At 52.2% G+C, this 15,731-nt stretch overlaps 2 protein-coding genes across 14 annotated transcripts in view; one reads left to right on the top strand and one right to left on the bottom strand.

The window, feature by feature from the left end:
• Positions 1-11,717, top strand: part of LOC118542533 (bone morphogenetic protein 8B-like) — a 34,890-nt gene extending 23,173 nt beyond the window's left edge. The window contains exons 5-7 of the mRNA XM_078073356.1: positions 663-742; positions 1,250-1,360; positions 8,554-11,717. Of these exons, the coding sequence (XP_077929482.1) occupies positions 663-742; positions 1,250-1,360; positions 8,554-8,703 (341 nt within the window). The 3' untranslated portion in view covers positions 8,704-11,717. The remainder of the gene's footprint in view (positions 1-662; positions 743-1,249; positions 1,361-8,553) is intronic.
• Positions 1,337-15,731, bottom strand: part of LOC118542534 (uncharacterized) — a 28,039-nt gene continuing 13,644 nt past the window's right edge. For 2 of the 13 annotated variants that reach the window (XR_013448240.1, XR_013448239.1), the window contains 3 exons: positions 11,353-11,431; positions 4,844-7,093; positions 3,680-4,667 (listed from right to left, as the gene is read on the bottom strand). Coding sequence is in view for 1 of the 13 variants with exons in the window: in XM_078073357.1 (XP_077929483.1) it covers positions 8,631-8,655; positions 11,353-11,431 (104 nt within the window). In the remaining 12 variants the exon portion in view is untranslated. Of the gene's footprint in view, positions 1,940-1,979; positions 4,668-4,843; positions 7,094-8,559; positions 8,656-10,367; positions 10,486-11,352; positions 11,432-15,731 lie in introns of those variants that run through there. The other 11 variants (XR_013448242.1, XR_013448243.1, XR_013448241.1 and 8 more) reach the window with 9 other exon arrangements.

Below are 15,731 nucleotides of genomic sequence, written 5' to 3'. Positions count from 1 at the left end.
GAGGACCAGCCACTGCCCTCTCCGTCCCTGCCACCCAGAAGCGCCTTCTCGGCCCTCCCCTGGCTCACCAGGGCTTTTTCCAGAAGGCTCTGTCAGCATCAGGTGCCCCTTCCTCGAGGCACTGGTGCCTCTCAGGTCTCCCCTGGGGACCGAGGATCCACAGTTGTTTATGTGAGGGTCTCCCCACCAGACTGAGCCCCTCAGGATCAGGGGTGGGCCTGCCCTGCCCTCCTGCCCTCCATTCCTCCACGGGGAGTCAGCCCTTTGGCCTCCGTGGAGCCACTCAATCCGGTGGAATGGGTGCAGCAGCAGAGGTGGGGTGAGGTCAGGAGGTGTCTCTGCGGAAAGGGAGGAGCCACCTGATGGCCCACGGTCCCCTGGCTGTGTACTGGAGCATCGGGGGCCACAGGCTGGAGGTCGGGAGGCTGGGAGGGCAGGGTTACTCTGTAGCTATCGGGAGCCACCTGGAGCCATCGACGTTTCTCGAGCTGGGTCATGGCACCAGCAGAGCTGCAGGATGGGCTTTATGACACCAGATGCGTTAGTTTCACTTCATTCATTTGTTCAACACATGTGCCCAGTGGGGTGTCCCCGCCCTGGGAGCTCCCTGGGGTAGCTGCCTGAGCAGGAACCCCAGAAAAGACCTGCTTCTGTCCCTGCAGATGATGTTCATGGTGCCGATGGGCGGCACGTTTGCCGGCGGCACGAGCTCTACGTCAGCTTCCAGGACCTCGGCTGGCTGGTAATTTCTGACTCTCCTCCTTCTTCTTAAATAACAGGCCCCACCCGGAGGTTCTAAGTGTAGCTCCAGGAGGAGGTAGAATTATGGGTGACTTTCACTTTCTCATGCATTAGGTTCTTCTGTTTTTCTGAAGGGAGAATGTCTTACTTTTCCTGTGAGAAGGTGCTTTTTGGTAACAACCATGAAAACAGGATAGTCTGAATCCTCAGCCCTAACACGTCACATCTGCAACAGGGAAACGGAGGCTGGGCGGGCAGTGCGCGTGCACATCTGCTGGGTCTGCGACTCTACGAGACGTGGGCAGTGGGGGCAGGTGGGGAGGACGCGGCCCATTGCCGACTGCCCGTGAGGGGGACAGAGCTGTGCCTGGCCCTGCCTGCTGAGGGTCTCCCGGCGGTGCCCGGCCTCTTGGGGAACCTGCCTGGAGGGACCCTGGGGGGCTGACTGGCCTGGGGTTGGGGGAGGGGGTGTCTGGATGGGACTCACCTTCTCCCATTACCCCCCCAGGACTGGGTCATTGCCCCCCAAGGCTACTCGGCCTATTACTGTGAGGGGGAGTGTTCCTTCCCGCTGGACTCGTGCATGAACGCCACCAACCACGCCATCCTGCAGTCCCTGGTCAGTACTGCGTCCGTCGGTCCGGGCCCACGGGGAGAGGGGCTGGGCACAGCCAGGGGGATGGAAGCCCCTGCTGGGGGGTCGGGGGCTCTCTGCCCAGAACCTTCCCTGGACGTGTAGACTCCTGTGCGCCTGAACCCACTATTCCCGACTTACCCTGACCGCTGGTGCGCACCCCGCTCTGTGCACTGCACACGCACGTGCAAGGCCTTCGCGGACAGTATGTGGGTGCCCCGACTGACAAGACACGCTCGCGGTCAGACACACGGCACACACGTAGCGGACGTGCGTCCCTCCCGGGACCCGTGTGCTGAGCACACACACACCGTGTGCGCGGCGCGCTCGGCTCCCGGGACGCAGATGGCCGTGGGCTGAGTGACGCGCATGTGCGTTCAGCCGCCCGCTGCGTGTGTGCGCGGGGCGGGGCGCAGGTGTGCCCGGCTGAGCCGCTGGGCTTCGGCCTCCCCTTCGGTTCACCTCGCTGTTGGCGCTCTTTCCCGGCTCTTTAGCCCTCTGTGCTTTCCCCAGATGGTATGGCTCCCAGTGCTGCGGCTGGGGGACCTTCAAATGCTGAAAAATCTATTGAAATGATTATATGGTTTTAGTCCTTTCTCTTATTGATGTATCAGATTGATTTGTGAATATTGAACAACCGTCCCATCCCAGGAGTAAATCCCACTTGATCATCATGAATGATTTTTTAATGTATTGTTGGATTTAGTGTGCTAATATTTTGTTGAGAATTTTGCATCTATGTTCATCAGCAATACTGTCCTCTCTTTACTCGTGGTGCCTTTATCTGGTTTTGGTATCAGGGTAATGCTGGCCTCGCAGAATGAATTTGGAAGTTTTCCTACCACTCTTATTTTTGGAATAGTTTGAGAATAAGTATAATTCCTCTCTAAATGTTTGGTAGAGTTTACCTATGAAGCCATCTGGTCCTGGACTTTTGTTTCTTAGGAGTTTTTTGATTACTGATTCAATTTCATTGCTGGTAATTGGTCTGTTCAACTTTTCTATTTCTTCCTGCTTCAGTTTTGGTAGATTATGTTTCTAGGAATTTATTCATTTCTTATAGGTTGTCCAATTTGTTGGCATGTAATTTTCATAATATTCTTTTATGATCTTTTATATTTCTGTGGTGTTGGTATTTCTCCTCTTTTACTTCTAATTTTGAGTCTGACTAAAGGTTTATCAGTTTTATTGATCTTTTCAAAGAACCAGTTCCTGGTTTCCTTGATCTGATCTATTGGTTTTGTTTGTTTTTTAAGTATCTCTGCACCCAACATGGGGTTCAAACTCATAACCCCACTATCAAGAGTCCCATGCTCCACCAGCTGAGCCAGCCAGGTGCCCAGGTTTCTTTCTTTTCTTCCCTTCCCTTTCTCTCTCTTCCCCCCTTCCCTTCCTTTCTTTTTTTTTTCTTTCCTTCCTTCCTTTCCTTTTCCTCCATTTCTTTCATTTCTATTTATTTCTGCTGTAGTTTTTATTATTTCCTTCCTTCTGCTGGTTTAGTTCTTTTTCTAACTCCTTTAGGTTTAAGATTAGGTTATTTGAGATTTTTTTGTTGTTGTTCCTTGAGGACTGTACTGCTATAAACTTCCCTCTTAGGACAGATTTTGCTGCATCCCAAAGATTTGGGACCATTGTGCTTTCATTTTCATTTGTTTCCATGTATTTCTTAAATGTCCTCTTTGATTTGTTGGTTGACCCATTCATTGTTTGATAGCATGTTATTTAACCTCCATGTATTTGAGCTCCTTCCAGACTCTCTTATGGTGGGTTTCTAGTTTCATAGTGTTATGGTTAGAAAAGATGCATGGTATGATTTTAATCTTTTGTAATTTGCTGAGACTAGTTTTGTGGCCTAATATGTGATATGTTCTGGAAAATGCTCCATGTGCACTTGTAAAGAATGTGTATTTTGCTTAGAATGGAATGTTGTGGGGCGCCCTGGGTGGCTCAGTCAGTTATGCATCTGCCTTCAGCTCAGGTCATGATCCCAGGATCCTGGGATTGAGCCCCACATCGAGCTTCTTGCTCAGCAGGTTGCCTGCCTCTCCCTCTGATGCTCCCCCTACTTGTGCGCTCTCTCTCTCTCAAATAAATAAAATTTATTAAAAAAATAGAATGGAATGTTCTGAATATATGTTAAAACCATCTGGTCAAATGTGTCATTCAAAGACACAGTTTTCTGTTGATTTTGTTTGGATGATCTATCCACTGTTGTAACTGGGGTGTTAAAGTCCCTGCTATTTTGTATTATTATCAATTACTTCATGTTTGTCATTAACTGCTTTATGTATTTGAGTGCTCCCATATTGGGTGTATAAATATTTACAATTGTTTTATCTTCTTTTTTTAAAGATTTTATTTATTAGAGAGAGAGAGAGGGAGCATGAGCAGGGGGAGGGGCAGAGGGAGAAGCAGACTCCCCGCTGAGTAGGGAGCCCAATGCGGGGCTCGATCCCAAGACCCCGGGATCATGACCTGAGCCGAAGGCAGACGCTTAACCAACTGGGCCACACAGGCGCCCCTACAGCCTTTATTTTAAAGTCTATTTTGTCCCATATAAGCATTGGTGTCCTGGCTTTATTTTCATGTGTTTGCATAATAAATGCTTCTCTATCCCTTTACTTTCAGTCTGCAGGTGTCTTTAGATCTGAAATGAGTTTCTTGTGTAGGCAGCATATAGATGGGTTTTGTTTTGTTTTGTATCAATTCCATCACCCTAAGACTTTTGATTGGAGCATTTAGTCCATTTACATTCAAAGTATTTTTTTTAAAGACTTTATTCATTTGAGAGAGAGAGACAGAGCACAAGCAGGGGGAGAGGGAAAAGCAGACTTCCTGCTGAGCTGGGAGCCCAACGTGGAATGCGGGGCTCGATCCCAGGACCTGGAGATCATGACCTGAGCCAAAGGCAGAGGCTTAACCATCTGAGCCACCCAGGCACCCCATTCAATGTAATTATTGATAGGGATGTATATATTACCATTTTGTTACTTTTGTTACAGTTGTTTTTGTAGTTTTTCTCTGTTCCTTTCTTCCTTTGCACTCTTCTCTCATGACTAGTTGGCTTTCTTTAGTGACATATTTGGATACCTTTCCCTTCAATTTTTGCCCTTCTATAACTGGTTTTTGATTTGTGGTTTACCATTAGGTTTGTACATAACATTTTCTGCATAGAGCACTCTATATTAAGTTGATGGTTGTTTAAGATGAACCCGTTCTTTACTCCCCCCAACCTCATCATTTAGGTATATGGTGTCCTGCTTGACATCCTTTTATTTTCTGATTCCCTTGCCTGATTTTTTTTTTTTTTTAAGATTGTATTTATTTGCGAGAGAGAGAATGAGAGGGAGGAGCGGACTCCCTGCTGAGCAGGGAGCCCGATGCGGGACTCGATCCCAGGACTCCAGGATCATGACCTGAGCCGAAGGCAGTCGCCCAACAAACTGAGCCACCCAGGCGCCCCCTTGCCTGATTTTTATAAACACTTATTTTTACTGGTTTTGAGCTTTTCTTAATCTTACAGTATTTTCTGTCCACTCAAAAATTCCTCTTTAACACTTCTTGTAGGGCTGGTTTAGTGCTCATGAATTCCTTTAACTTTTGTTTTCTGGGAAGCTCTTTATCTGTCCTTTTATTCTGAATGATAGCCTTGCTGGATAGAGTATTCCTGGCTGCAGATTTTTTCCTTTCAACACTTGAATAGATCATGCCACTCCCTTCTGGCCTGTAATGTTTCTGCTGAAAGCTCAGCTGATAACCTTATGGGGTTTCCCTTGTATGTAACCTCTTTTTTTTTTTTTCTCTTGCTGCTTTAAAAATTCTCTTTATCACTACTTTTTGCCATTTTGATTACTGTGTGTCTTGGTGTGGACACCTCCTTCGGTTGAGTTTGTTCGAGGATCTCTGTACCTCCTGAATCTGGATTTCTTTTTCCTTCCTTCCGTTTCTTCAGCTGTTATTTCCTCAAATAAATATTCTGCCCCCTTCTCTCTCTCTTCTCGTTCTGGGATCCCTATAATGCATTTGTTATATGCTTGATCATGTTGCCAAGTTCTCTAAGTCTAGTCTCATTTTGCGTATTTTCCCCCTCTTATCTGGTGAACGTGATTACTTTCCATTACTCTGTCCTCCAGGTCACTGATCCATTCTCTGAGCCCTCTAGCCTACTATTTATTCTATTTAGTGTGTGTGTATGTATGTCATTTATTGTGTTCCTCATCTGATTGGTCCTTTTTTTATCTCTTTGGTAAGGGTCTCACTGATGTCCTCCGACTCTTTTCAAGTAGTACCATTTTGACTGTTACTTTAAATTCTCTATCAGGTATATCACTTAGCTGTTTTCCTTAGGTCTCTTGCTGTGATTTTGTCCTGTTCTTTCTTTCATTTGGAACATATTTACCTGTCTCCTTATTTTGTCTAACTCTCTGTGTCTGTTTCTGTGTGTTAGGAAGGTCAGCTATGTCTCCTGCTCTTAAAAGTGGTGGCCTTCTGAAGAGGTCCTGTAGCGCCCTGTGTGTCCCGTTCACCAGGACCTGGTGCCTCATGGGGTGTCTCCTCTGTGTTGCGTACAGCCTCCTGTTGTGGCTGAGCCGCTTTTTCCTTCAGGCCCGTCGTCTGCAATGGCTCTCTCTGCCTGTTTGGTCCCTGTGCTGTTGGAGGGCCAGTCTGGGGCCACGTGGACTTGAGCTGAGGCACACCAGGCATTTGTGAGATGCAGCAGCACCAGACCACAGAGTGCTTTTCCTGTGTTGTCCCCTGAGCAGCTTTTGTTGGTGGGCAGGGCCTGTAATCAGACCGGCTGTCTGTCCCCGGTCCCCTGCTGGGGGGCAGCCTGACGGGTGCGTGGAGTCCTCGTTCCCTCTCCTGGGGTAGGAGTCTCTTTGAAGGCCCTGTTCGGGCCGCTTGCACACCGCCATGCTTAGGGTCCCACCTTGAATGGGCTCCAGCCGAGACTGTACTGGAGCGGTAGATGTGCTTGTGCGTGGGGGTGGGCTATGCACTGTTGGCAAGGGGTGGTGCCGGCGCTCTGCGAGAGGGGACCAGCTGCTGCAGGGAGCAAGGCTAGCCTGGCTGGAGGAGCGGAGCTGCCAAAGCTCGGGGTGCAGGGAAGTGGGGGTAGCAAGGTTTGCGTGACCGTCCTCTGCAGGAGGGGACCCATGGTGCTGGACCGAGGCAGGCAGGGGCTGCAGGGGCGGGGTGGCAAGGTAGGTGGGAGTGTTGTGGGGTCCCCACATGCTGGGGGACAGGGGAGGGAAATGGCGCCTGCCAACCATCTCTGCGCCTGGGGCCATGCTCTGAGAGGGGTAAACAGCGCTCCCTCCCTACGGTCCAGGGTTTCTTCAGCTGCTGCCTCTGTGTTGTAGCTCTGCGGGCTGTCTGTCCCACCGTTGCCGGAGCTGGGGACTCCGTTTCCTTCGGCCCTCCCAGAACCGGGCTGCTGCTTTTTCAAATTGCAGGTTTTAAGTCCTGCTGGTTGTAAGAACTCATAAAATTCAGCCCCTCTGGTTTTCAAAGCCCAATGTTTCGGGGATTCGCCTTCCCCATGCAGCTCCTGGTTAGTGTCCCCCGCCCCCCTCACCCGTGGACAGCCGCCAGGCCCGGGGAGCTTCCTGCCGCGCCTCCGCCCTTCCTGGCCTCTTCCATGGGGCCTCTTCTCTGCCTCGAGTTGTGGAGTTGGTTCTGGTCGTGTTCTGCCTTATTCACACGGATGTCATCTAGCTGTATGTGGGGACAAGGCGAGCTCAGGATCCTCCCACCAACTCTGCCATTCCTAAGTGCTTTAAATGTTACTGATTCTGGGGGTGAGATTTCTTTCTAGAATGTTTACCTAGAATCCTAGTTCCTGGTATCCCCGAGCCGATTTGTCTAGTAAAGAGGTGGTTGAAGGTGAGCCCCCCCCCCCCCAGGTGAGAGGAAACACATCACTGACAGGGGCTTTGGCTCTGTGGGGACACTGCCTTTCTCACATCAAGTGGGATTTGCTGCCCTCCCCTCCCCCCGGAGCCACCTTCTGGGAGGAGCTCACTGGTGATGAGACCCACGTATGAGTCCCCAGGTTGTCCTTTATGCACGTGATTCGTGCTCCTCCAGGCCCTCGGGCACCTGCAGCTCTGACGTCAGGATGGCTGGGTGCGCTCGGGCTGCAGGGAGGTGTGGGGGGGCCAGGAAGGTGAGGTTGGGGGTGGTCAGGGGCTGGCCCACAGGGCCCTGGGGTCCCACTTAAGGTGCCAGGTGGGTGGGCTTAATCCCATGTAAACTGAGAAGCAGGTGCAGGGTTTTACTAACAAAGTCTTACAGTCTGACTTACTCTAGAAGTATCTGCCTGGTTGCATTGTGCAGATGGACGGGCCGAGTGAGGGGCTGCTGCGGTCCCCTGGCATGGGGTCGGGGCACCTGGTGGAGGGTGGAGGCAGGGCCGCTCTCAGGAATAGGTACGGTGAGGGGGGGAAACCCTGGGGTCTGCAGGTGAGCCCAGGGACAGGAAGCCTTGTCCGGGGACAGAGTTGCTGTTGGGGTGAAGGGCCTGTTTTGTTGTGTCATCCCATGGCTCCTGTTTGTCTACTGGAATGTTCCTTGTCTCCCCACCCCCTCCTGCCACCGCTCGGGAGAACTATTTTTAGGGGGCTGAGAACAGGCCGCTCCCTCAGGCAGGCTCTTTGCTGGCAGTCAGGCGGTTAGGAGGGTCGCAGGTCCCCGCACCCGGTCCCCGGCCCGCCGCAGACAGCCCCGTGACCCGGCACCACGCACGGTCTCTGTGCCCTCGTTCTCGGTCTGCCCAGAACAGGAGCTGCCTTAGAGCTCGTTACCAGGGCTGGGAAGTGCTCTGAGGAATAACAGCGTTGGACACCCCAAGGGTGGACCTAGGGTTCTAGGCTTTATCCGGTTCTGTGAACGTTCACCGGCCCACATTTGGGAGGGGAGACAGACCGCAAACGGCTAATGGGGACAAGGAGGATCAGGGACATCACAGAAGCACAGAGAGGAGCGGAGGGGACCCCGGAGGGCTCCTGGGCACACCGTGCGCTGTCCCGTCTGAGGGCAGTGGGGCGGGGCAGGGGTGCAGGGGGACAGGGTGGGGCAGGTCTCCGCGGGAGCACCTGCCAGGGGCTGCAGGTGGAGGATGGAGCGGGTGGGGGTTCCAGGGGAAGGCCACGTGTTCATGCCTCCGCCCCCGCCAGGTGCACCTGATGAAGCCAGATGCGGTCCCCAAGGCGTGCTGCGCCCCTACCAAGCTGAGCGCCACCTCCGTGCTCTACTACGACAGCAGCAACAATGTGATCCTGCGCAAGCACCGCAACATGGTGGTCAGGGCCTGCGGCTGCCACTGAGGCCCTGCCCCCGCCGCTGCTCCCCCCCCACCCCCACCCCGGGTCAGGCCCCTCTCCAGAGGCAGGAAACCCTGCAATGCCGGCATTGCTCAGGTGGGGTGGCAGGGAGGGCCCGCCCCAGCCTGCCAGGGTCTCCCTGGGCCCCTCCGCCCTTCCCCTGGGGGGTGGTAGACCGGCTGGCCCGACACACGGACTGCACTGGGGTTCTGTTCAGAAGTCCTGCCGTGGGACAAGTGCTTGGCCCCCTCCAGGCCAACGTGAGGGCCATCTGGAGCGTGAGGCCGGCTGGCGGGGCTCCGAGCGGGGAGGAGGGGTCTTCCTCTTTCCAGGGCATGCACTCACCTTCGGGACCGTGTATTCCTGGGCTCCGACCTTGGCCCACTAGCAGTTAGCACATTAGAAACAGAACAAGCCGGATGGGCCTCATACCAAGACGGAAGCCGACAGGGATGTTTTATGGCATGTGTCTTCCCCTCCTGGGGGAAGAGCTGCGACCACCCCACCCAGGAGCAGATAACCTTGGGGGCGGCCAGTTCCCTCCAGCTTTTCCATGTGAGGCTCCGCAGCACCTCGCCCACGGCCGACATCAGTAAGCAGCCCGGGTGGATTTTCCACTGAACCCGGACAGGCCTCAGAACCCTGAGCACACGACTCCAGACCCCCAGCAGCAACCATTTCACCCACAGACGGGGCCTGGGGCCAGGGTGGGAACTGTCCGATAGAACCCAGGGCTTAAGGACAGGCTGTTCTCCAGTCTGCACCACCCTGTGTGCCCGGGAGTGAGACCTGTGAGCCCAAGACAAGGTCCCCGTCCCAGGGGAGTGACAGGCGGTAATCAGGCCAGCCCCGGGTGGGGAGGGTCCCGGAAACCGCCACAGGCCATTGGAGCGTTTGATTTCTGACTCGCTAAGCCCGTAAGTTACCTGCCGGCACAGACGGAGTCCCACTGCCCAAACCCTGAAATACTGTGTCGTTCAAAGCAGCTTGGGGGCCCCCCGCCGTGTGCCCCAGGATGCGCCTCTCAGCAGTCACTCGGCACCCCGAGGAGGGGCCCCGGGACAGCAGGTGGGCCAGCGGGTGTGGAAGCTGGGGCCCTGCTGCAGGACAGCGGCGCCTCCGCAGGGACCGGGAAGGGACTCTGGAGAGCGCGCAGAGGGAGAGACCCTCCCTGGGTACACGGAAGATGGGCCCAGACTGTCTGCAAGGTGGAGAGTTCCCTAGTAGCCGGGGGCTTTGACCTCAGGCTGGCAGGGATTGGAGCACAAAGTGGCTGGAGTGTCAGGAGACCTGTATTCTGGTTCCAACTCGGCCATTGACCTGTTTGCTGTCTGGACAAGGCCCCTTCCTGATTGAAGCTTCAGTGATGTGGGGACACTCCTCCCTCGGCCTGAAACCCTGACCCTCCCCTCTCTGCCACAGCCCAGACACAGCCTGAGCCCAGCTGCCGCAGGACACGAAACCTGCCATCTGGGGACCTTAGTTAATGGCTTTGTCTTCCCAACATCACGGGTAGTGGAGGTTTGGAAACTTTGGACAAATGTCCGTATTAGGTCTCTTCAATGCCTAGCACATAACCTGGCATGCTTTGGAAAGTTTGTAAAATGTTTTAAAGGTGCAGACTGCCTTGCCCATTGGGTGTGCTGAACAGGTACGTAAGTATCGTGATCTGAATCCCTTTCTGTGCAATCAAGTCGAAAGTAGAATGGTCACGGCCTTTCTGACAGACTTCTAGAACCTCCAGCCATCCAGGCAGCCACCAAATGGAAACCAAACAGAAAAGGCCTTGGAGAAAAACGATGGATGCAAAGTCAATGAAGAGGCAGCCATCTTGTTTACGTGGTTGCCCCGGCAGCCCAGGCTCCCTTCAAGGCTGCACATCAGAAGCCTAAGTAAGGGTGGTCAGCTCAGGCCCGCTGACAGCAAAGGAAATGCTGCCAGGAAGAGAGGCCACACAGGAACAGCCAAGTTTGGGGCCCTTAGTGTGGGGGGGCTGCTCTGTGTGCCTCATCCCCAGTGCATCTCCACCGTCCCGGCACAGCCCTGGCCCGACGCCAGCCCATCAGGCAAAGCCCCATTCTTGTGTCTCTCTGTAGGGACGTAGGTGACATGCTTCAAGAAGTGCCCAGAAAGGCACAGGAAAGGGGGCCGTGAATAGGACAGGGTGGGTTTTGGAGCCAGGAGACCTGGCGTGGAATCCTGGCTCTGCCTCTTGTTAAACTGACCACATTTTGTCACATCTGAGTGAGAGGTTTTCTTCCTCTGAATGGGGTATCGGTTCTGTCCTTGCAAGGCCATCGTGGGATCAGGTGCGTCCTCGAAAGCCCTTGGCACTGCGTCTGCACAGTGCCGAACGAATAGCATCTACCAGTGGTCTTAGTTTAAGTGAACTGGCGTAGCTGTGCCCCCCCTATTGGCCTTCCCGTTAACACCTGCTCCTCCCAGAGCATGCCCAGGAGGTGCTGCTGTGTTTACTCTAAGGCTGCATTTTTCCTAAAAAATCTAAATGTGGTCCTATCTCGGGAGGAGGTGGGGACTTACACAATCCCCTGCCCGTGAAAGTCCCGGCCTGCAGGGACCGACAGGGACTCAGAGTGAGCCACGCAGCCGGGTACGTCTGCTGAGGAACCCCTCCCCAAGTCCAGCACCCACCTGCGACCTCCAGGAAGCTGAAGGGGGAGCTTTCCAGAATTTCTCTTCTTACTGGGAAGCCTTGAGCAAACATTTGGCCCTTTAAAAAAAAAAAAAAAGTTTTTCCTCACTGAAGAAAATATTACCTGTGCACCAGGGAAATTTTTGAAAATAAAAAGCAGAATACAAATACACATAATCCCAGCACACAGAGCTAAGCACTGTTAATCCCTTCCAGTCTTTTTCCTTGACACACGTCTGTTTTTATATAGAATATATGGCTATTTTGCAAAGTTAGGATCATACTCTATGCCCTACTTGATCTGATTTACTCAATCTATGGTATATTTAGAAAATCTGTTATTAAATCTTCTTTGAAAACCTAACTTGCAGCATTCCATCCCTTGACCTCTGCCCCAGTTCTATCACCATTCCTTCTGCAGAGGCGGGTGTGGGGCCCCCACGACCCTACTCTCGGGAGCCTGGGCCGGCCCCGGGGGCTCAGGTCGTCCACCGGGAGTCTCAGGATCTGGCATCTCACCTCTGAGGCGCGGGTCACCACCTGCGTTGGGGGGGGGGGGGGGTCCGGGTGTGGACCCAGGTGATAAACTCTGGGGAAGCCCTTGTACAGCACAGTGACCCACTGCTGCCCTCTGGTTCCTCATCCGCCGGCTTCCCAGCCAGCCTGCTAGTCCTGCCTTCGCAGGGCCATCGGGGAAGCACAGCACAGGCCCCCTCCCTCCCATTTCATGGGGCTGTGACCAGTCCTCCCTCCGGGGGCTTCAGGCCAGCCCGTTCGTCCTCCCGGGAGCCAGCCTTACCGGGGACTTGGCGTACATCTCTTCTCGCGCACCTCACGCCCACCCTGCGCAGCTGGCCTTTTCCCAGTCTCACTGCTGCCTGTCCTGACAGCCAGGGCTGAGCAGCGGTGAGAGCGCTGCCGGGGCGGGGAGCGACGGTCCCTGCTGGGAATACTGCAGGTCGCGGTCCCGGCCACAGTGGTGGGCCCCAGCCGGCCCGAGGGGACACGGGGGCCCAGCCGGCCCGAGGGGGGACGGAGCCCAGCTGAAGGCAGAGACCAAGGTTGGCCGAGGCTGCTAGAGCTGTGGCTGGTCTCCACCCCGCCGCGGGAGCTGTGCTGGGGTCACAGGCCAGCAGGCTTCTCCCCTCCCCTCCAGGCTCAACCTGACTTCAACCCAAAATGAGAACCAGCCTTGCCCAGTGGTTTCTGAGTGTCGAGCCTTGATCTAGAGCCCCTGGCCGGCAGCAGGGGAGCGAGCAGGTGGCAGCCCTGGACGTTGTTTCTGGTGACTGATGGGCACACGCTGCGAGGTGGCCCGGCTGGCCAAACACCAGTGTAGGGTGAGAGCAGCAAGGCTACAAGCTGTGGCACCAGACTGATTGCCACTGGGTCTGGAGTCCGGGGCGGGGGGCGGCATCTCTGGCGGGCCCCTCCAGTCTCCCCAGCGCCAAGCCCAGTGCCTGGCGGGAGGACCCCGGGCGCTCTGCGTACTACAGTGCTGAGCATCGGGTCAGTGGCTGGACAATGGGTGACTGGGTGCCCATGAGACGCACGACTGGGCGTGAGGGCACGAGTGGAGCCTGGCTCAGCTGACTCACTGGCCCGGTAGCAGGGGTAGCAGGGGAGAGGAGGACAGAGGCACTTCGCGCCAGCTCTGAGCTCGGCTGCCCTGCAGCGGTCTGACAAGGGGAGCTCTCAGGGACTTGGCCCGGGTGGGAGGGGAAGAGCAGGGGGGGTGCTCTGGTCTGTCAGGGAGATGGTCCAGTCACAGCCGCAACCCTGCAAACACCTGGGACCGGGCTGGCAGCAGCAGCACAAACACTAGGACTGACTTTATCAGAAGCGATGCCCTCAGAGGGACGTTTGTGCAGACTGTTGACAGCTCTTCAAGCAGGCAGCTCAGACTCCAGGACAATACCATGTGGATGCCTCAGTCTCTCATTCAAGGGACAGTCAATGAAATGGTGAGCAGAGCTGTTTAAATCATTTTAGACTGGTATATGCTTTCATTCATTCAACAAATACTTATTGTCTACTTTGTAACCAGGCTCCTGTTAAGCCCTGGGGACACTAGTCTCAGCCCTGGTGTAGCTCGCAGTTTAGCCACTCAAAAGTAACTGTGGATTCATCTCAGGAATGCAAGGCTGGTTTAACATCCAAAAAGCAATATAATATAGCACATTAACAGAACAGAGTACAAAAAACACATGATCACCTCAACGGACATGGAAAAGGCACCCTGCAAAACCCAACACCTTTTCATGATAAACACTCAACAAACTAGGAATAGAAGGGAACTTCCTCAGTCTGACAAAGAGCACCTACAAAAAAAAACCCACATGGTGAAGACTAGATATTTTCCCCCTAAGATCAGGAATAAGACCAAGATGTCTACCCTCACCACTTCTATTCAACATTGTACTAGAGGGTCTAGTCAGGGGAAATTGCAAAAAAAAATGAAGTGAAAATTGGAGATAACATGAACTTATACAGAAAATCCTAAGGCATTCACTAGAAAACTATTAGGACTAATAAATTCAGCAAGGTTGCAGAATACAAGATCAATATACAAAAATCAATTTATTTCTATACTTTAGCAATGAACAATCTGAAAATGAAATCAAGAAAACAATTCCAAGGGCGCCTGGGTGGCTCAGTCAGTTAAGTGTCTGCCTTTGGCTCAGGTCATGATCCCAGGGTCCTGGGATCGAGCCCCACATGTCAGGCTTCCTATTCAGTGGGGAGCCTGATTCTCCCTCTCCCTCTGCCACTCCCCTTGCTTGTGGTTTCTATCTCGCTGTCAAATATTAAAAAAAAAAAAAAAAAAAATTCCATTTATAGTAACATCAAAAGAATAAAATACCTAGAAATAAATTCAACAGAAGTATAAGCTTATATTCTGGTAACTATAAAATATTACTGAAAGAAATTAAAGAAGATCTAAACAAATGGAAAGACACCCATGTTCATGGATTGGAAAACTTAATACTGTTAAGACAGCAACACTTCCCAAACTGATCTCCAGATTCAGTGCAACCTCTATCAAAATCCCAGCTGGCTTTTTTTGCAGAAATTGACAAGTTATTCCCAAAATTCATATGGAAAAGCTAGAGACCTAGAACAGCCAAAACAACCTGGAAAAAAGAACAAAACTGTGGAGGACTCACACCTGTCAAATTCAAAATGTACTACGGAGCTACAGAATACATGACAGAGTGGAACTGGCATAGGACAGATCTATAGATCGATGAAACAGAATAAAAGGCCAGAAATAAAACCCTTACATCTACAGTCAATTGATTTTCAACAGGGATGCCAAGACATTTAAACAGGAAAAGAACAGCCTTTTCAACAAATGATGCTGGGACAACTGGACATCCACGTGCAAAAGAAGGAAATTAGACCTCTTTTTCTCACACTATACACAAAATTTAACTCAAAATCGATCAAAACCCTAAATGTAAGAGCTAAGCCATAAACCTCTTAAAAGAAAATATAGGAGTAAATCTTCGTAACCTTAGGTGAGGCAAAACCTTCTTAGTTACGATGTCAAAAATATACTGATGGGGCGCCTGGGCGGCTCAGATGGTTAAGCATCTGCCTTAGGCTCAGGTCATGATCCCAGGGTCCTGGGATCGAGTCCCGCATCAGGCTCCCTGCTTGAAAGGGGGCCTGCTTCTTCCTCTCCCTCTGCTGCTCCCCCTGCTTGTGCTCTTTCGCTCTCTCTGTCAAATAAATAAATAAAATCTTAAAAAATATATATATATACTGATGGAACTAAAAATAGATAAATTAGACTTCAACAGAATTAAAACCTTCTGTGCTTCAAAGTACACCATAAAGAAAGTAAAAAGACAACCCACAGAATGACAGAAAACACTTGCAAATCATGTATCTGATAAGAGATCTATACCTAGAATATTGAAAGAACTCTTGCAATTCACTAATAAAAAAATAAATAACCCAATTTAAAAATGGGCAAAGGATCTGAATGGACATTTTCCCAAAATATACAAATGGTCAATAAATGCATGAAAAGATACTCAATATCATTAGCCATCAGGGAAATGCAAATCAAAACCACAATGAGTGGAGCACCTGGGTGGCTCGGTAGGTTGGGTACCCAACTCTTGATTTTGGCCATAATCTGGGGGTCGTGGGATCGAGCACTGCATCAGCACAGTGCAGAGCCTGCCTGGGGTTCTCACTCTCCCTCTCCCTTGCCCCTCCCTGCTCATACTCTCTCAAAAAACAGAACAAAGCAAACAAAAATAAAACCACAATGAGACAGCACTTCATACCACTCAGATAATATAAAGAGAATATAAAAGAGCTAGTAACCAGGGACGGTGGGGGTACACAAAGAAACCAGAACCCT

The sequence above is a fragment of the Halichoerus grypus genome, chromosome 5 (genome assembly GCF_964656455.1).
Source record: "Halichoerus grypus chromosome 5, mHalGry1.hap1.1, whole genome shotgun sequence".
NCBI classification, from domain to species: Eukaryota; Metazoa; Chordata; class Mammalia; order Carnivora; family Phocidae; genus Halichoerus; species Halichoerus grypus.
The sequence above is the reverse complement of the archived record's forward strand: the minus strand, read 5'-3'. Positions and strand labels throughout refer to the sequence as shown.